This window comes from Gregarina niphandrodes (assembly GCF_000223845.1).
Source record: "Gregarina niphandrodes unplaced genomic scaffold scaffold00035, whole genome shotgun sequence".
Lineage (NCBI taxonomy): Eukaryota > Apicomplexa > Conoidasida > Eugregarinorida > Gregarinidae > Gregarina > Gregarina niphandrodes.
Genome location: NW_011645804.1, coordinates 15092 through 28265, shown reverse-complemented (window position 1 = coordinate 28265; position 13174 = coordinate 15092). Strand labels below are relative to the sequence as shown.

Genomic DNA, 13174 nt, shown 5'->3' with positions numbered 1-13174 from the left:
TGCGGGAGGTAAGGCGGCAGATGGCGGAGGCGCGGGTGGTGCGTTACGTGGGGGCGGACGGGAGTGCGTTGAGTACGGTGTCGGTGGAGACGGCGCAGAAGTGGCTGAGTTGTGGGGGCGAGGAGGAGTTGTCTGTGGTGAGCGTGATAGCTGACTTGGCGTGTGCATTACGGAACGGTGCGGCGGGTTGGTGGGTGCTGGGTGACCTTGAGTTGCGTTGTTTCCGGGAGCCGTTGGACGAGATTGCGGAGGGTCCGATTGCAGCGTTGCGTCAGTCGTTTTGGAAGAGCAAGCCGAACCAGGGCGTGTACCGACTGCGTTGGATCGAGTTGCTTTGGGACGGTGCGGCGCGGCGTTTCCGGCGGGAGTTGGGCGACCCGTTGGCGGTGCGTGATGCGTTGTACGAGGCGTGCGCGGAGCACATGGTAAGTGTGTGCCAGGCGACGGGTTCGCGCCGGCTTTACTTCTTCGCGGAAGGCGAGGCGGTCGCGGCAGCGGTCGAGCGCGACGCCGTGGCTGAGACGGTCCGTAGCATTTCTGCCAACGTGCACGCGCAGGTCAAAAAGCTCGATTTTATCTACATCCTCTGGAACCTTTTTGAGCGCGGCCGCACCGAGGACTGCCGGACCTACCTCGAGTGCTACTTCGCCAGTCAACTGCCTTGGCCAGTGCGTACCCCCGAGTGGGCGCAGTGGCTCGCCGGCGACTCCTGCCTAATTGACACCCCCGGAGAACAGGCCGTCCTGGAAGACGACATACTCGCCTTGAAGAGGCACCTCCTCCAACACTTTGGGTAAGCAAACGAGTAGGGTGGCAAGGTCATATGGTTGTCTCTTTAGGCACCGCGTCCCTAGCAGTCCCTACGACTTTGACAGCAACAGAGACTGGGTAAGTCCCCTGACTCTGGCACGGTTGCTGTGCGGTGTCTCGGGGGCATCTCAGTATAGCTATCAAGACCGCCGCGACATGCCGGCCGCGGGGAAGTATGCCCAGACTCCATTTGAGGTGGTGCTGAAGTGTTGCAACCAACTGCTAGTTAGGTAGATAGAACTGGAGAATATGATGCTACACCGGGTCCAAGGTGCGAGGGGAGTGTGTTCACAAGGCCCGGAAAACATGTTCATGTGTCCTGTAGGGTGCCTCTCAAATGGGCTGCACATTCTGGGGTCTGTAGCACAACCCGAGAGATAAGGGTTGCTGGCGTCGCTGGTGGGCAGCAGCTCGCGGACCAGCACATTAGGAGCTTGCGTTTCGGGGACACAGGCGCAGGCGTATCTCATGCCCAGTAACAAGACCGTCCGTTCCGCTGTGTGACACGTTGTGGGTATCAGGCCACAGCTAGGTGAGGAGGCGAACAAGGCTCAGAGTTCAGCCAGACGGAACCGTCCACTGCGGCGCGTTTGATGTGTGTGGTTTCAGCTCACGAAAAGCGGGTTAAAGTGGTGTGGGGAAAAATTGCGTGATGTCACTGGAAGCACAGAGCTTCGAGCTTGGAGTTGTACCTCAAGCCTTTTACTTTGTAGGTATCGAGCAAATCGTGGATGTTGTCAATGTCTTGGTCGGTGAGAGGCAGTACGGACTTGAAATTTCGGTCGATCCTCTCTGCAGTGGATCCTGAGGGGATGGGTATGATGGAGGGCAAATTATTCCTGGAATTCTGTGTGGACAATTTGACAATGTAGCCGATGGCGAGCTGTTCCAGATCGGCGTTGTAACGTTCATGTGCGTATTGTTGGAGTGCTTCAAGACACTTAACGTTATGCATAAAATTCTCTGGCAGAAACTTCTCGATCCTGGCCGCTTTGCGCATGTCTGTTTCCGGAATTGCGTCCAAATACTTTTGAGGGTCTTGAACGCACTGCTTGGTCAATAGCCCTCGGCAAAGTGGAGAGTAGGCAACGATAGGAATGCCGAGCTTTCTGCAGGTGGCAAGCACTCCATTGTGTCTGATGTCCTGAGTGAAAAGAGAGAACTCCACTTCCACCGCCGAAATGGGAGCCACTGAAGCAGCTGCTTCTATCGTCTTGGCGCCCGTCTCTGAGAGCGAGATGCCATCGATGTCTCCGTTCTTCACGTGCTCATATATGTAACCTATTGATTCAGTGTAGGGCACGCGCGAATCCACTCGGGCGATCTCGTACATAACAAGGGGCCGCAGGTCCTTCGGGTAACGGTCACGAACATCGTTGAGTGTACGGACTATGTTTCCAATACTGCGATCTATGCCTTCCTTGGATCCGTCCGGAGTGAAGGTCTTCATATCGACAGATCCTTTTATACTCAAAATGAGGGGACGACTACCCGCCGGGCTTCTTGCTGCTAAACGATCTTCAAGGAACTGTCGAAGTGCTTTTAAATTCGCTCCATCCGCTCCATAAAACTCACCCCCATTGAAGAAATTGGTATAGTTATCAGCGACGTAACCCAGCGTTTTGACTGACTCCGCAAAACCGGCAGGGGTAGCCTCCTTTGGCACAGTGCTTGTTCCGAATCCCAAAGGCGACGTCAACTTAACAGTTCCGGACATATTATCGAACGAACGGACGAATTCTAAACCAGATTACTACTGGCCAAACTCTCTTGCATCAGTCACGGCGTGTCGGACGGGGGTACAGTCGTACAACGCAAGCGTTTTCATCATTTTAGTGACCAGGCATGGTTAAAAAATCTTAGAAGTCTTATCCCTGTGTGGCCCACGTGGATCGTCTTGGTATCCTGGTGCGTATCTTGGTAGGAGGTGGTGGTCGTAGCAACTGGCGGATGAGAGTGCTCGAATGCGGGTAGAGGTGGCATTCCTGGAAGTGGGCTTCCGTGGACTTAATCCTTGACCGGTCCAACTTCCAGAAATTAGGGCCGTGATGCCTTGAGCGCGGGGCTGCGATACGGTCCGCTTGCAGTTCATGATCCAGCCGAACGAGGACGCGACATGACATTCGGCGAGACCACGGTAGTGGTCTGTTCAGGAGCGTGCGGAGGAAAGGGCGGTCGCGGCCTCGAACAACCCGTAAGGTACGAACAAACGAACGGACCCGAGGCCAGCACAAGTGCATCAACACCGACAGCGCTGCGCCGCCAAAGACGCCCGCGACGCATCACGGCCCGCCCGGGCGCTCTCCCTAGGCAAGACTGTTCTCGCCCGTCCGACCGGAGCTACTTACCAGGACGGGACAGGGCGCACCACGGCGTGGTCTTCGTCGGACCAACACACAGCTACCACATGCACAGTAGACCTTTCATGACAATGTACTTTACAAATAAAATGGCCACTTTAAGTTCAAACTGAGACAAGACGGTCAATGCGCCTGAAACCGATCGCCTAAGCTAGTTTTGACTTGCTGGTGAATGGGGTAGGAAAGAGGAGAATGGTTTGAGCCAGCCCTGTCAGAGGCTATTGTCTGGTCGTAAACCCTCACGGCTCAACCGGCTAGCACTTCCCTCCGGTATCTGGCACTCCGGCATCTGTCTGACCACCTCCGTTGTCCCGGTCTGCCTGCGTCGCTGCTGCGGTTTTGCAGTTCAGTCATACACAGATCCACGCGCGCCGCCGAAGGTTGAACTCAACTTCCGACACACTCGATAAGTACCGGGAAGGATGTCCACTTGAAATCTGGGGGACTCCGGCCGTTGCTACAAGTCCAGTTGAGCTGGTAATGACTGAACGTGGCAGTCGCTTTGCTCCGTGTGGACGGTCGTCCCTGTTTGGTTTTCGGTTCTATGACGTGCAGCTCCGCCCTGTCCGAGGAGGGTCCGACCGTGTCCGATTCTACCGTGTGCACGTTCGACCACTGGGTCATCATGTGCAAGCCCGATCCCCTTCCCCCTTTTATTTGGCTCAGGTGTTTCTTTAAAATTTATGTGCAAGCGCCTTGTGCCTGGTTAGTGTTGGAGTAGGCAATCTGTAGGCCAACGATGCACACATCTCGTCCATGAAAACGGACTGATAAACGACACTTAAACCGGTGTGCTGGGACGTCGGGGCGTCGGAAACGGAAGAGTTGTGCTTGGAGTCTTCGGGACGCCTCCAGATGGGGCAGCCCCGACCGACGGCAATGGTCTGCCAGTTCACCGCCGGCTTCTTCTTTGCTTCACTGCAAGGACTTCCCTCGTCATCTCTACGGCGTCTGCCAGGTCACTCCCACCGAGCGCCTCGTGACCTTGCAGTTGGGCCAAGCGTCGTACGTAGTTCGATACAGGACTACGTTTATCGAGGATGCCAGAGTAGGGCCTCCGAGTGTTGGGCGTTTCGCCAATCCAACAAACAACAGCCCGGGCGATTGTTTGCCAGGTGCGGCAGAGACGGTCACCGTTGAGTTTTGTAGTCAAGTTTTGTGGTCGTAAATGTTCACTGGTCGTAAATGTTCACTGGTTTCCGGACGCAGCGCAGCGTCTCAGGACGCGGGTTTGCGGAGTTCGAGTTTTTCCCAAATCGAATATGGCCAGTCGCGTCACTAGTAGTCCGGTGCTGGTGACGGGTGCTGGGGGGTGGCTGGCGAGTCACATCATCTACCAGTTGTTGGAGCAGGGGTACGAGGTGAGGGGGACGGTCCGGAGTTTGGCAAGTGAGAAGTACAAGTTTTTGAAGACGTTCCACCCTTTAGCCGATAGTCGGTTAGAGTTGGTAGAGGCGGACTTGGTAGGCACCGAAGGATGGGAGAAGGCGGTCGCGGGTTGCGAGTATGTGTTGCACGTGGCATCGCCTTTCACCTTCAAGTATAAGAACCAACAACGAGATTTGATCGAGCCGGCTGTCAAGGGCGTGGAGAACGTGTTTAACGCTTGCCTGCTAGAGCCGAGTGTCAAGAGGGTCGTGCAGACGAGTAGCGTCTGCAGTGTTATGTTCGGACACCCGATCGCGCGCTATCAGTGCGGCGACAAGGCGGCGATGGAGGTGGCGCGGAAGGCCTGGAACGAAGAGTGTGCCAGGACCCGAACCTTTGGCAAGAACGCGGAGGCAGGGAAGGCACCGGAGGGCGACTCGGGCGAGATTGCTGAGCAGACCTCCACCGCAGACCCAAGCACCGAGGTGATTGAAGGCGACCTCGACGTGGACGAGTCGAAACAGGCTGAAGACACGAAGCGCACTGACGTTGAGGAAGAGGGGAAGCGGGGTGAGACGAAACGTGTTGACGTTAATGACCTGGGTTCTCTTTCTCCACCAGATCGTGACGTGCGGACGCGGAAGGCGGTCCCAGACAAGTACGGGGACTGGAAGCTGATGACTGAGGAGGACTGGAGTGTGGCCGAGTCTATAAAGGGTTATGAACTGAGCAAGACGTTGGCTGAGAAGCGTGCGTGGGAGTTGGTTAAGGAGCATAACGCTAAGGGTGAGCATCCTGTGGTGGAGTTGGTGACTATGTGTCCGGGTTTTATCTTCGGTCCGTTATTTACAGAGCAGCAGGCGGCTGGAGAGTCGACTTCGCATATCTTACGTCTGCTGAATCGAACCTTCCCCTTCGTGCCTGAGATCAACAGTCCGCATGTAGACGTTCGAGACGCCGCGACATGCCACATACTCGGCATGATTGGTGAGTCGGCGAAGGTGGCGAATAAACGCTTCCTTGTCACTTGCGATGACGGAAACCTCAACTTCTCCGAACAAGCCGAACTTGTGGCCCGTTACTTCAACAAGTGGGGCTTCAACGTACCCACCTGTGTTGCGCCCCGTTTCCTCCTCAGCATCGGCCAGTACGTCTCCTCGTCCGCTGCCGCCGCGGTCGACAAGATGGAATGCACCACCTACTGCTGCAACAAAGAGGCCCACGAAAATCTGGGTATGAAGGAGTGGCGCACCACAGAGAGCGCCCTATTCGATCACTGCATTTCGCTCGTTAAGTTAGGCATTGTAAAGCAAAAGAAAGTGCCGAAGGAAATTATCGACAACTTCAAGGCATACTAGAAATGCACACGAGACACGCAACCGTGAGGTCCGACCCAGAGAGCTCCGATGAGTCTTGCTTTTTTTAAATGTCGTCAACACGATCGCTCCAGAAAGTCATAAAGAAAAGGGCGTTCTTCTCTCACGAGTAGTAATCAGGCTAATAGCATTTACTAAGGGGTCTTTCTCTTCTCCAGCACGGCCCCCACCAGTCACCCGGGACAGCTGGAGGCATGTTCTGCAGTTGTGCTTCCAATTGTCCTCTGCGCACCTGTCCTCTGCGCACCTGTCCTGTGAAAGGTGTGAGGGAGAATGGCTAATGGCCTGTTTTTGGTTGGCCTTAGTCAAGACGTGTCACGCATTCATTAAGACATCTTACAGCTTAGTTCGGTGAATACACGTTGGTTAATTCGTTTAAAAATGGTTTCAAGGTGCTGCCGGTTTCTGGTCCGCAGGGCCTGGCTGCGGTGCAGCAGGGGCGCCAGTGTTGGAGTCATTATCCTGACTGCACCAGAGTGTAGTGTTGTCACGGAGTAGTTGGAGAATGAGTGTACTGTCTTTGTATTCAAGTTCTCCGGCTGAGTCGAGGTTATCGAGGGCCTCATCGAAAGCTTTCTTAGCAAGCTCTTTGGCCTCCTTTGGTTGGTCCTCTATTTCGTACAAGAATACAGAGTAGTTGAGACAGAGACCAAGTCTGATAGGGTGGCTGGGTGGGAGTCCTTGACTGGCTGACTCCATAGCCTTCTTGTAGTTTTCGCTTGCCTTTTGGATCGCAACTGTCTTGTCGCCACCAGTAGCAAATTCACTAAGGTATCTGTAGTAATCGGCGTACATCTTATGGAAGAATACTTTAAACTCACGAGCAGATAGATCATCCTTCAAATCATTAAGTACCTCAGGTCTCAAGATCTGCTTGTCGATCAAATTGAGCACTTCATTACAAATACCGACTAACTCTTCCAATACGGCGGCGTAATAATCGTCAATGATCTTGACATTAATACTCGCTTCCTTCTGCTCGTACTTATGCTTCATCGCCGTCAGACACCGCAACGCATTCCGCCGAGCTCCAACACTATTCTTGTACGCCACCGACAAATAGTTCCTCTCATTCGGCCCCAAGGGCTCCGTAGAGCTCTCACAAGCTTTTCGAATAAACGATACCATGTCATCGAATCGCTCTGCATTCTCCGCCATCCGACACTTGAACAAAGCACGCTCGTGCTCTGAAGCATCATCGCCCAACGTATCCGGCTTACCCATCACACGACTAGAAGAAGGAAGAACTAGAATATCTCACTCCACCAAAAGAAACAAAAATAATAACAACACCCTGTCCCCAATCGGACACGTCACCGCCCAATAATTTTAGCACTTCCCATACACAATTCGACTTCACTGTCATCACCCAAGCACTTCACTGTCATCACCCAAGCACTTCACTCTTGTCGGGTCTCGCTAGATCGCGCTAGATCGCGCTAGATCGCGGTCAGTTAGAGAATTTGATTTGTCGAAACAGGGATCACTCAGGGAATGTCAGTGCGGGTGCCTAAGGAGCAGGCATGACACGCGCAGGTTGCAACACGTGGCGGATATGCATTGACGCAACACGTGTGTGTATCCATGCAATTGCTAAATGCGTTCCTATTCGGTTTCTACAGTCCCAAAAAAAGTTTGAAAACTGATTCTTGTAGAGAAAGATGCAGCTATGGCTAGTCCCGGCTTCCAACCCCGCCTTAAACTGTCTGCCATAGCTTCCTTGCCATTAATCCGTAGTTCCCCGGTAGACACGCTGCCATACCCTCGCATTTCATGCCGACCTTGTGATCTTTACAGATTGTTTTCCGAAGTTAGCTCCTTCAAGCATTCGGATGAATGCTTCAGGGATTACTTCTATAGACCCCTCAACGACATCAGTCTGGTAGACAAGCTGATTCGAAGTGAGAAGGTCAGTCATTTTCTGGGTGAAGGCGGCGTAGTCCAAATCCATGGAGCCTAGTCCCAAACCAAGCAGCGAGCCTGCTTTGAGAATGAGGCTCTCCAGGTTGAGATAATGATACCTTTGGTCTGGCGGTAAGTTGTACTGCGAGACAGCACCGCAGAATACTATCTTACTCTTGGGGTTTAGTAATTTAAAGTGAGTATCCAGCTGGTATCCTCCCACGTTCTCAAAGACAGCATCCAGACCGTCAGGAGCGATCGAGTGCAGAGTGTTGAAGTAACTCTGGTAGTCGTTGCAGGTCTTGTAATCGATTACACGGTCGAAGCCGAGTTCTCGGAGTTTCCCGCACTTCTCGGTTCCACCCGCTACCACCACCACATTTACTCCGTCGGCCTTGGCCATTTGCGCCACGATCTGGCCCACAGCACCGTAGGCAGAGTTCACCACCAGTGTCTGCCCCGGTCTCACTTCAGTAGCCAGGTAACCCACGTATGCCGCCAGACCCGCAAGGCCGAACACAGAAATGAAGTAGTCAACGGGAGTCGTCTGTCTCACCTCGCTATTAATTCGGATTGCGGCCTGTGAAGGCACCGCCACAACAAACTCGGTCCATGCCAACATGTCCTGTACGTAATCCCCTACTTGATACTTACTATTATTCGACGCCAACACCCTGCCAATACAGTGACCCATACATGGCTTATTAAGTTGAAACATAATCTGGCTGCCCTCATTCATTCTCTCCCGCATGTACGGGTCAACCGAAACCCACTCCAGCTTTAACAACACCTCATTCTCATCTAAACCATACGGTACTGCTCCAGCCATCTCCAGACGGAAGTTCTCGGTAGTAGGTCGTCCCTCCGCAGGGCGGTTGAACAATATTCCTTTGTACACTAATCCCGCGTACTCCTCCGGCACAGATCCAGGGGGAATGACATCCGCCTGTAACAGTCCGGTGTCCTTAGCATCCTCACTCTTCTGCTGAGCATATTCAGCCCACCTGTCATGCTCAGCCGCCTGTCGATTCAATCCGTCGATGCTCTGCATCTCCCGATGTTCGACATCTACCGTCCGGCTAACTTCGTTCCTCGGGGAAACTGTCTCGATCTGCGTGCTTATGTACGCAGTGGCCTTTGGCGGACTGCCAGAGATTTCGCGGCTCTGCTGTGCAATTTGACGCTGAGAAATCTCACGCTGGAAGTAGTCGCCAGAAAGGATCTCCCGACTAACGACCTTCGGTCCGCTGCCATACTGACGACTGTCGGTAGTATACTGCTGGTACGTCGTCGCCTTCTGACCACCAGAGGTCTGACTGCTGGTGCTCTGGCCCATAATGGTTTTGCCGGCAGAAGTCTCATGATACGTCTCCAAGTTTTGTTGCGTGCTCGAAATGGAAGGGATGCCATGTAGCTGTTGTACGGAGCTTGTTTGCTCGACGGAAGCGTTCACTTGTGATCGAGGTATTGGGTAGTCTTGCGTGAGTCCTTGGTTCTCAGAAATCACCTGGGACTGAGAGTGTGGCTGGGAGCCCACAGGGGACTGAGAGTAGCCTTGAGTCGGGCGTCCACCGTCGTGACTACCAGACATGAATTGTTGTACAGAGCTTGTTTGCTCGACGCAGTCGTTCACTTGTGACCGAGATACTGAGTAGTTCTGCGTGAATCCTTGATTCTCAGAAAACACCTGGGACTGAGAGTGTGGCTGGGAGCCCACAGGGGACTGAGAGTAGCCTTGAGTCGGGCGTCCACCGTCTTGACTGCCAGACACGAACTGCCGAGACGGTGCTATCCTTGCCGCGCCACTCGCAAGGGGCGAGGGTGACACTGCACGGCTCCTGATCTCACTTGGCGTAGTGGTGTGCGTGCTCACGATCCTCATCAGCGGAGGATGTCCAGTCTTAGAGATCGGCATCTGTCGACTGGTCGTGGTCGTGGTCGTAGCGGTTGTAGTGGTCATAGCCCGGTAAGATGCAACCGGATCGGCAGCAATCGGCTGTGCAGGAATGGGCGGCTGAGCAGGCATAACGGCCGGCGAAAGGGGGCTGATCGCTCGATTCGTTTGGCTAGAACTGGCACGGCTCTCGTCCAGTACGGAAGACCTGTTCTCTTGCGAACTCTGCAGGTAAGTCTGGCTGATCCCCTGCTCCTTCTTGATGGTCGTCTGTTGAATCGTCCGCTGTTCTTGGGCATCACGCGGCGGGGTTTGCTCCTCGATGGCATGCTGCTCCATAGTCTTCGCCCAGAGCCTCTGGCCGTTCAGATCCTGTTCCTTGTCTAGGGCATGTTGCTGGTGCTGGCTGTGAGAGTTCACGGGCCCCTCATGCGGGCCGCTGTGCAACGAGTGAACAGAAAACCCGACACCAGATTGCAATGACTGTCTGTCGGAGTGAACCGACCCGACAGGGTCAGTCGGTTTGGTACTGCTGCCGGTCACTGGTCTCTGTTGAACTGAGCCCTGCACGGAGTTGTGAACCGATCCTTGGACGGAGTTGTGAACCGATCCCTGAACGGAGTGGTGAACCGATCCCTGAACGGAGTGATGAACCGATCCCTGGACAGAGTCGTGAACTGATCCCTGGACCGAGTGGTGAACTGATCCCTGGACCGAGTGGTGAACTGATCCCTGGACCGAGTGGTTAACTGAGCCCTGAACGGAGTTGTGAACCGATCCTTGGACGGAGTGGTGAACCGATCCCTGGACAGAGTTGTTAACCGATCCCTGGACGGAGTGGTGAACCGATCCCTGAACGGAGTGGTGAGCCGATCCCTGAACGGAGTGGTGAGCCGATCCCTGGACGGAGTTGTGAACCGATCCCTGGACCGAGTTGTGAACTGATCCCTGGAGCGATCCCTGGAGAGAGTTGTGGACAGATCCACGATAATCCGCAGGACCGCCAACAGCCTGTGACCCTCTATTGAACTTCGATTGACTGTCTTCGTTAGTTATCTCCGTCTCGGTTAACTTCGTTGTTTCCGAAACTAGCTCTTTCTCGTTTGCGCCGCGGGTTCCGTAACCACTGAGAGTCACGCTTCCTCCCACTGCCGTGCTTCCTCCGAGGGTGACACTGTCTCTCACGAGCTGGCTCGACGAGCCCGAAATGTTGCTGGTCGCAGTGGACACATTAACGGTAGATTGGTTCACGGTAGACTGGCTCACGGTAGATTGGTTCACGGTAGATTGGCTCACGGTAGATTGGTTCACGGTAGGTTGGTTCATGATCGCAGTGGACACATTAACGGTGGACACATTAACGGTAGATTGGTTCGAGGTAGACGGGTTCAATGTAGAAGGGTTTAAACTGTCTTGGTCGCCGCTGTGGATCGAGTTGGCGGCTTGCTTGATGGCGCGGTTGGTGGATGTGGAGGACATGCTTCCTGATCTGCCAGATAGGCTGTGGAGGAGTCCTGGCGCTATGGAGGAATAGTCGGAAGCATCTTCTGCTGTTAGTGGGTTAACGATGGAGTCTGTGTAGTTGATGGTCCAGTCGATGCGGTCTGGGTACTTCATTAGAGCGGTAAGGTCTTGGAGGTTCGCGGTGATGGGTACGGAGTGGTGGCCGAGCATGAGGTAGCCGTTGATCTTGTCTGGGTGTGCGTACTGACTTGTGATGGTGTGTGCGATGGCGGCAGCGCATTCGGCAGAGTCCGCAGGAGAGGACACTAAGTGCGGTAGGATCGGGGCCACTACGGAGTAGACCAGCAAGTTGCCGTTGCCAGTCTCGGTGGAGCGCACTTGAGCGGCAGTTCCCCCCAAGAGAGAACTTCTAGATTTGGAGATCATGAGAACACAAGCGTGAGTGAAGACCTGAGCCATCACCATGTAGTCAGCAGACCACCCGTCGACGTCGTAGGTCCTGCTCCGGGCCGCTTCACTATATCTATTAACTAAAGTCATCAGCAGGTCTTCGTTCAACCGACTGGATACAAGCATTTTCTGAAGCCGGTACTTATTCGCTTGGAACTTAGCCACCACCAGGGGTGAGATGCAGTTCACAAACCGTCCGTCCGCCTTCAGCAGAGGCACAAAACACTTAGCGGCCGAGTAGAAAGTCTTGAAAGTTTTGTTAAAGTAATCGTCAGCCGACGTGTAGCGAGCAGTGTAGAACGAACCAGGCTGCACAAACACCAGATCCGCGAAGCCAATCTCTCTTGAGAACTTGTCGCTACATACCTTCGGATCCAGAGCCACAGGGGTGCTGCTTGACTCGCCCAGACATAACACACACACACTATTTCCAAACCGCGCGTTCAAACGGTCCTGCACCAACGCAGCACAAGCGCAGCCTCCCAAGCATGCCATAAAACGGGCGTAGCGGCCAGTCCTCAAGACCTCCTCAACTATCTTCTCAATCACACCATAGTCGCTGAAAGAACACATATCTGGTGCCAACCCGTTACAGATCCCTCGCACAGTCGCAGCCCTCAGACCACGTTTTCGTGGTGTCTGCAGCCGACCTTCAGGAACAGGCCTTTCCCACGCACACTCATCCACCAGTGCAACTGGTGGACGATCGGGGCAACACCCCGACGATCGAGATTTACCGATCGGGGGCAATCCGAAACATGTGGCACGAAACGTGTGGCAGTGAAGCGGTGCTGAAGATACCTTGGGATAACGCCGTAAAAGACAACGTTGTAGGTCAGCGACATTTCTCTCTAAAAATTCTGTTGTCAGATCTCTTCGATTTAACCAAGACCGGGGGCGTCTCCGCCGGCAGGATGGCGCTCCAGGGATGCTTGAGGAATAAAGGAAAAGGGTAATGAACAAAGTGAGTAGGTGTTCTGATCATTAGAGTGCTTGCAGCAAGAGGAGTACTTGAGCTCTATGAGCGGGTTCCTAGCTCGGAACTTGGCCTCCATGTTGGAACTGGATCGACGCGCCACTGAGGTGGGTTTCGTCATCAACGAGGCGATCGCCACCGCAGACACAGCCCCACTGAACAACTCCGGCAGACAGGCGGTGGAAATGCTTTGCCAAGAACAACAGAGGTATCTCAATGAAAAGATTGCAATTGGAGAAGCCTCTCTGGCTCTCGTGCGGAACGGAAAATCGGTTGCCCAGAAACTGATTGAAGGCTGTCGAGCCATCACGACCACCAGCGCCGCCAACGACGCTAACGACGACTCCACCACCACCGTCCGACACTCGCTTCGTCGATCCACATCCAGCACCAAGCAGTCCTAGCCGACTTTGCCTCAACGGGAGAGGAACGGAAGCCGGCGAAATCCCAGGAGACGACAGGACCGGGATGGGAGGGAGATGACGGAGGGCTGGATCGGAAATGACGTGGATCGAAAGGGGCGGGGGAAGGGAGGAATCGAAAGGGGCGGGGGGAGGGAGGAAGTCGAAAGGGG

At 54.2% G+C, this 13174-nt stretch overlaps 6 protein-coding genes across 6 annotated transcripts; 3 read left to right on the top strand and 3 right to left on the bottom strand.

Annotated features, from left to right (window-relative positions):
* Positions 1-20: 20 nt before the first annotated feature.
* On the top strand, positions 21-797 carry GNI_134060 (hypothetical protein; the record flags this gene model as incomplete). Its single annotated transcript, XM_011134009.1, has 1 exon — positions 21-797. One exon carries the CDS (start codon positions 21-23, stop codon positions 795-797), a length of 777 nt encoding a protein of 258 aa, XP_011132311.1.
* Positions 798-1465: 668 nt separating this feature from the next.
* GNI_134050 (aldo/keto reductase) lies at positions 1466-2527 on the bottom strand (the record flags this gene model as incomplete). Its single annotated transcript, XM_011134008.1, has 1 exon — positions 1466-2527. One exon carries the CDS (start codon positions 2525-2527, stop codon positions 1466-1468), a length of 1062 nt encoding a protein of 353 aa, XP_011132310.1.
* Positions 2528-4432: 1905 nt separating this feature from the next.
* On the top strand, positions 4433-5896 carry GNI_134040 (putative NAD-dependent epimerase/dehydratase; the record flags this gene model as incomplete). The annotated part of the gene is made up of 1 exon (XM_011134007.1): positions 4433-5896. One exon carries the CDS (start codon positions 4433-4435, stop codon positions 5894-5896), a length of 1464 nt encoding a protein of 487 aa, XP_011132309.1.
* A 405-nt stretch (positions 5897-6301) lies between these two features.
* Positions 6302-7138, bottom strand: GNI_134030 (14-3-3 family protein; the record flags this gene model as incomplete). Its single annotated transcript, XM_011134006.1, has 1 exon — positions 6302-7138. The coding sequence occupies one exon, from the start codon at positions 7136-7138 to the stop codon at positions 6302-6304; it is 837 nt and encodes a 278-aa protein (XP_011132308.1).
* Positions 7139-7685: 547 nt separating this feature from the next.
* GNI_134020 (putative zinc-binding dehydrogenase family oxidoreductase) lies at positions 7686-12384 on the bottom strand (the record flags this gene model as incomplete). Its single annotated transcript, XM_011134005.1, has 2 exons — positions 7686-12183; positions 12362-12384. 2 exons carry the CDS (start codon positions 12382-12384, stop codon positions 7686-7688), a joined length of 4521 nt encoding a protein of 1506 aa, XP_011132307.1.
* A 260-nt stretch (positions 12385-12644) lies between these two features.
* On the top strand, positions 12645-13004 carry GNI_134010 (hypothetical protein; the record flags this gene model as incomplete). The annotated part of the gene is made up of 1 exon (XM_011134004.1): positions 12645-13004. The coding sequence occupies one exon, from the start codon at positions 12645-12647 to the stop codon at positions 13002-13004; it is 360 nt and encodes a 119-aa protein (XP_011132306.1).
* Positions 13005-13174: the final 170 nt, after the last annotated feature.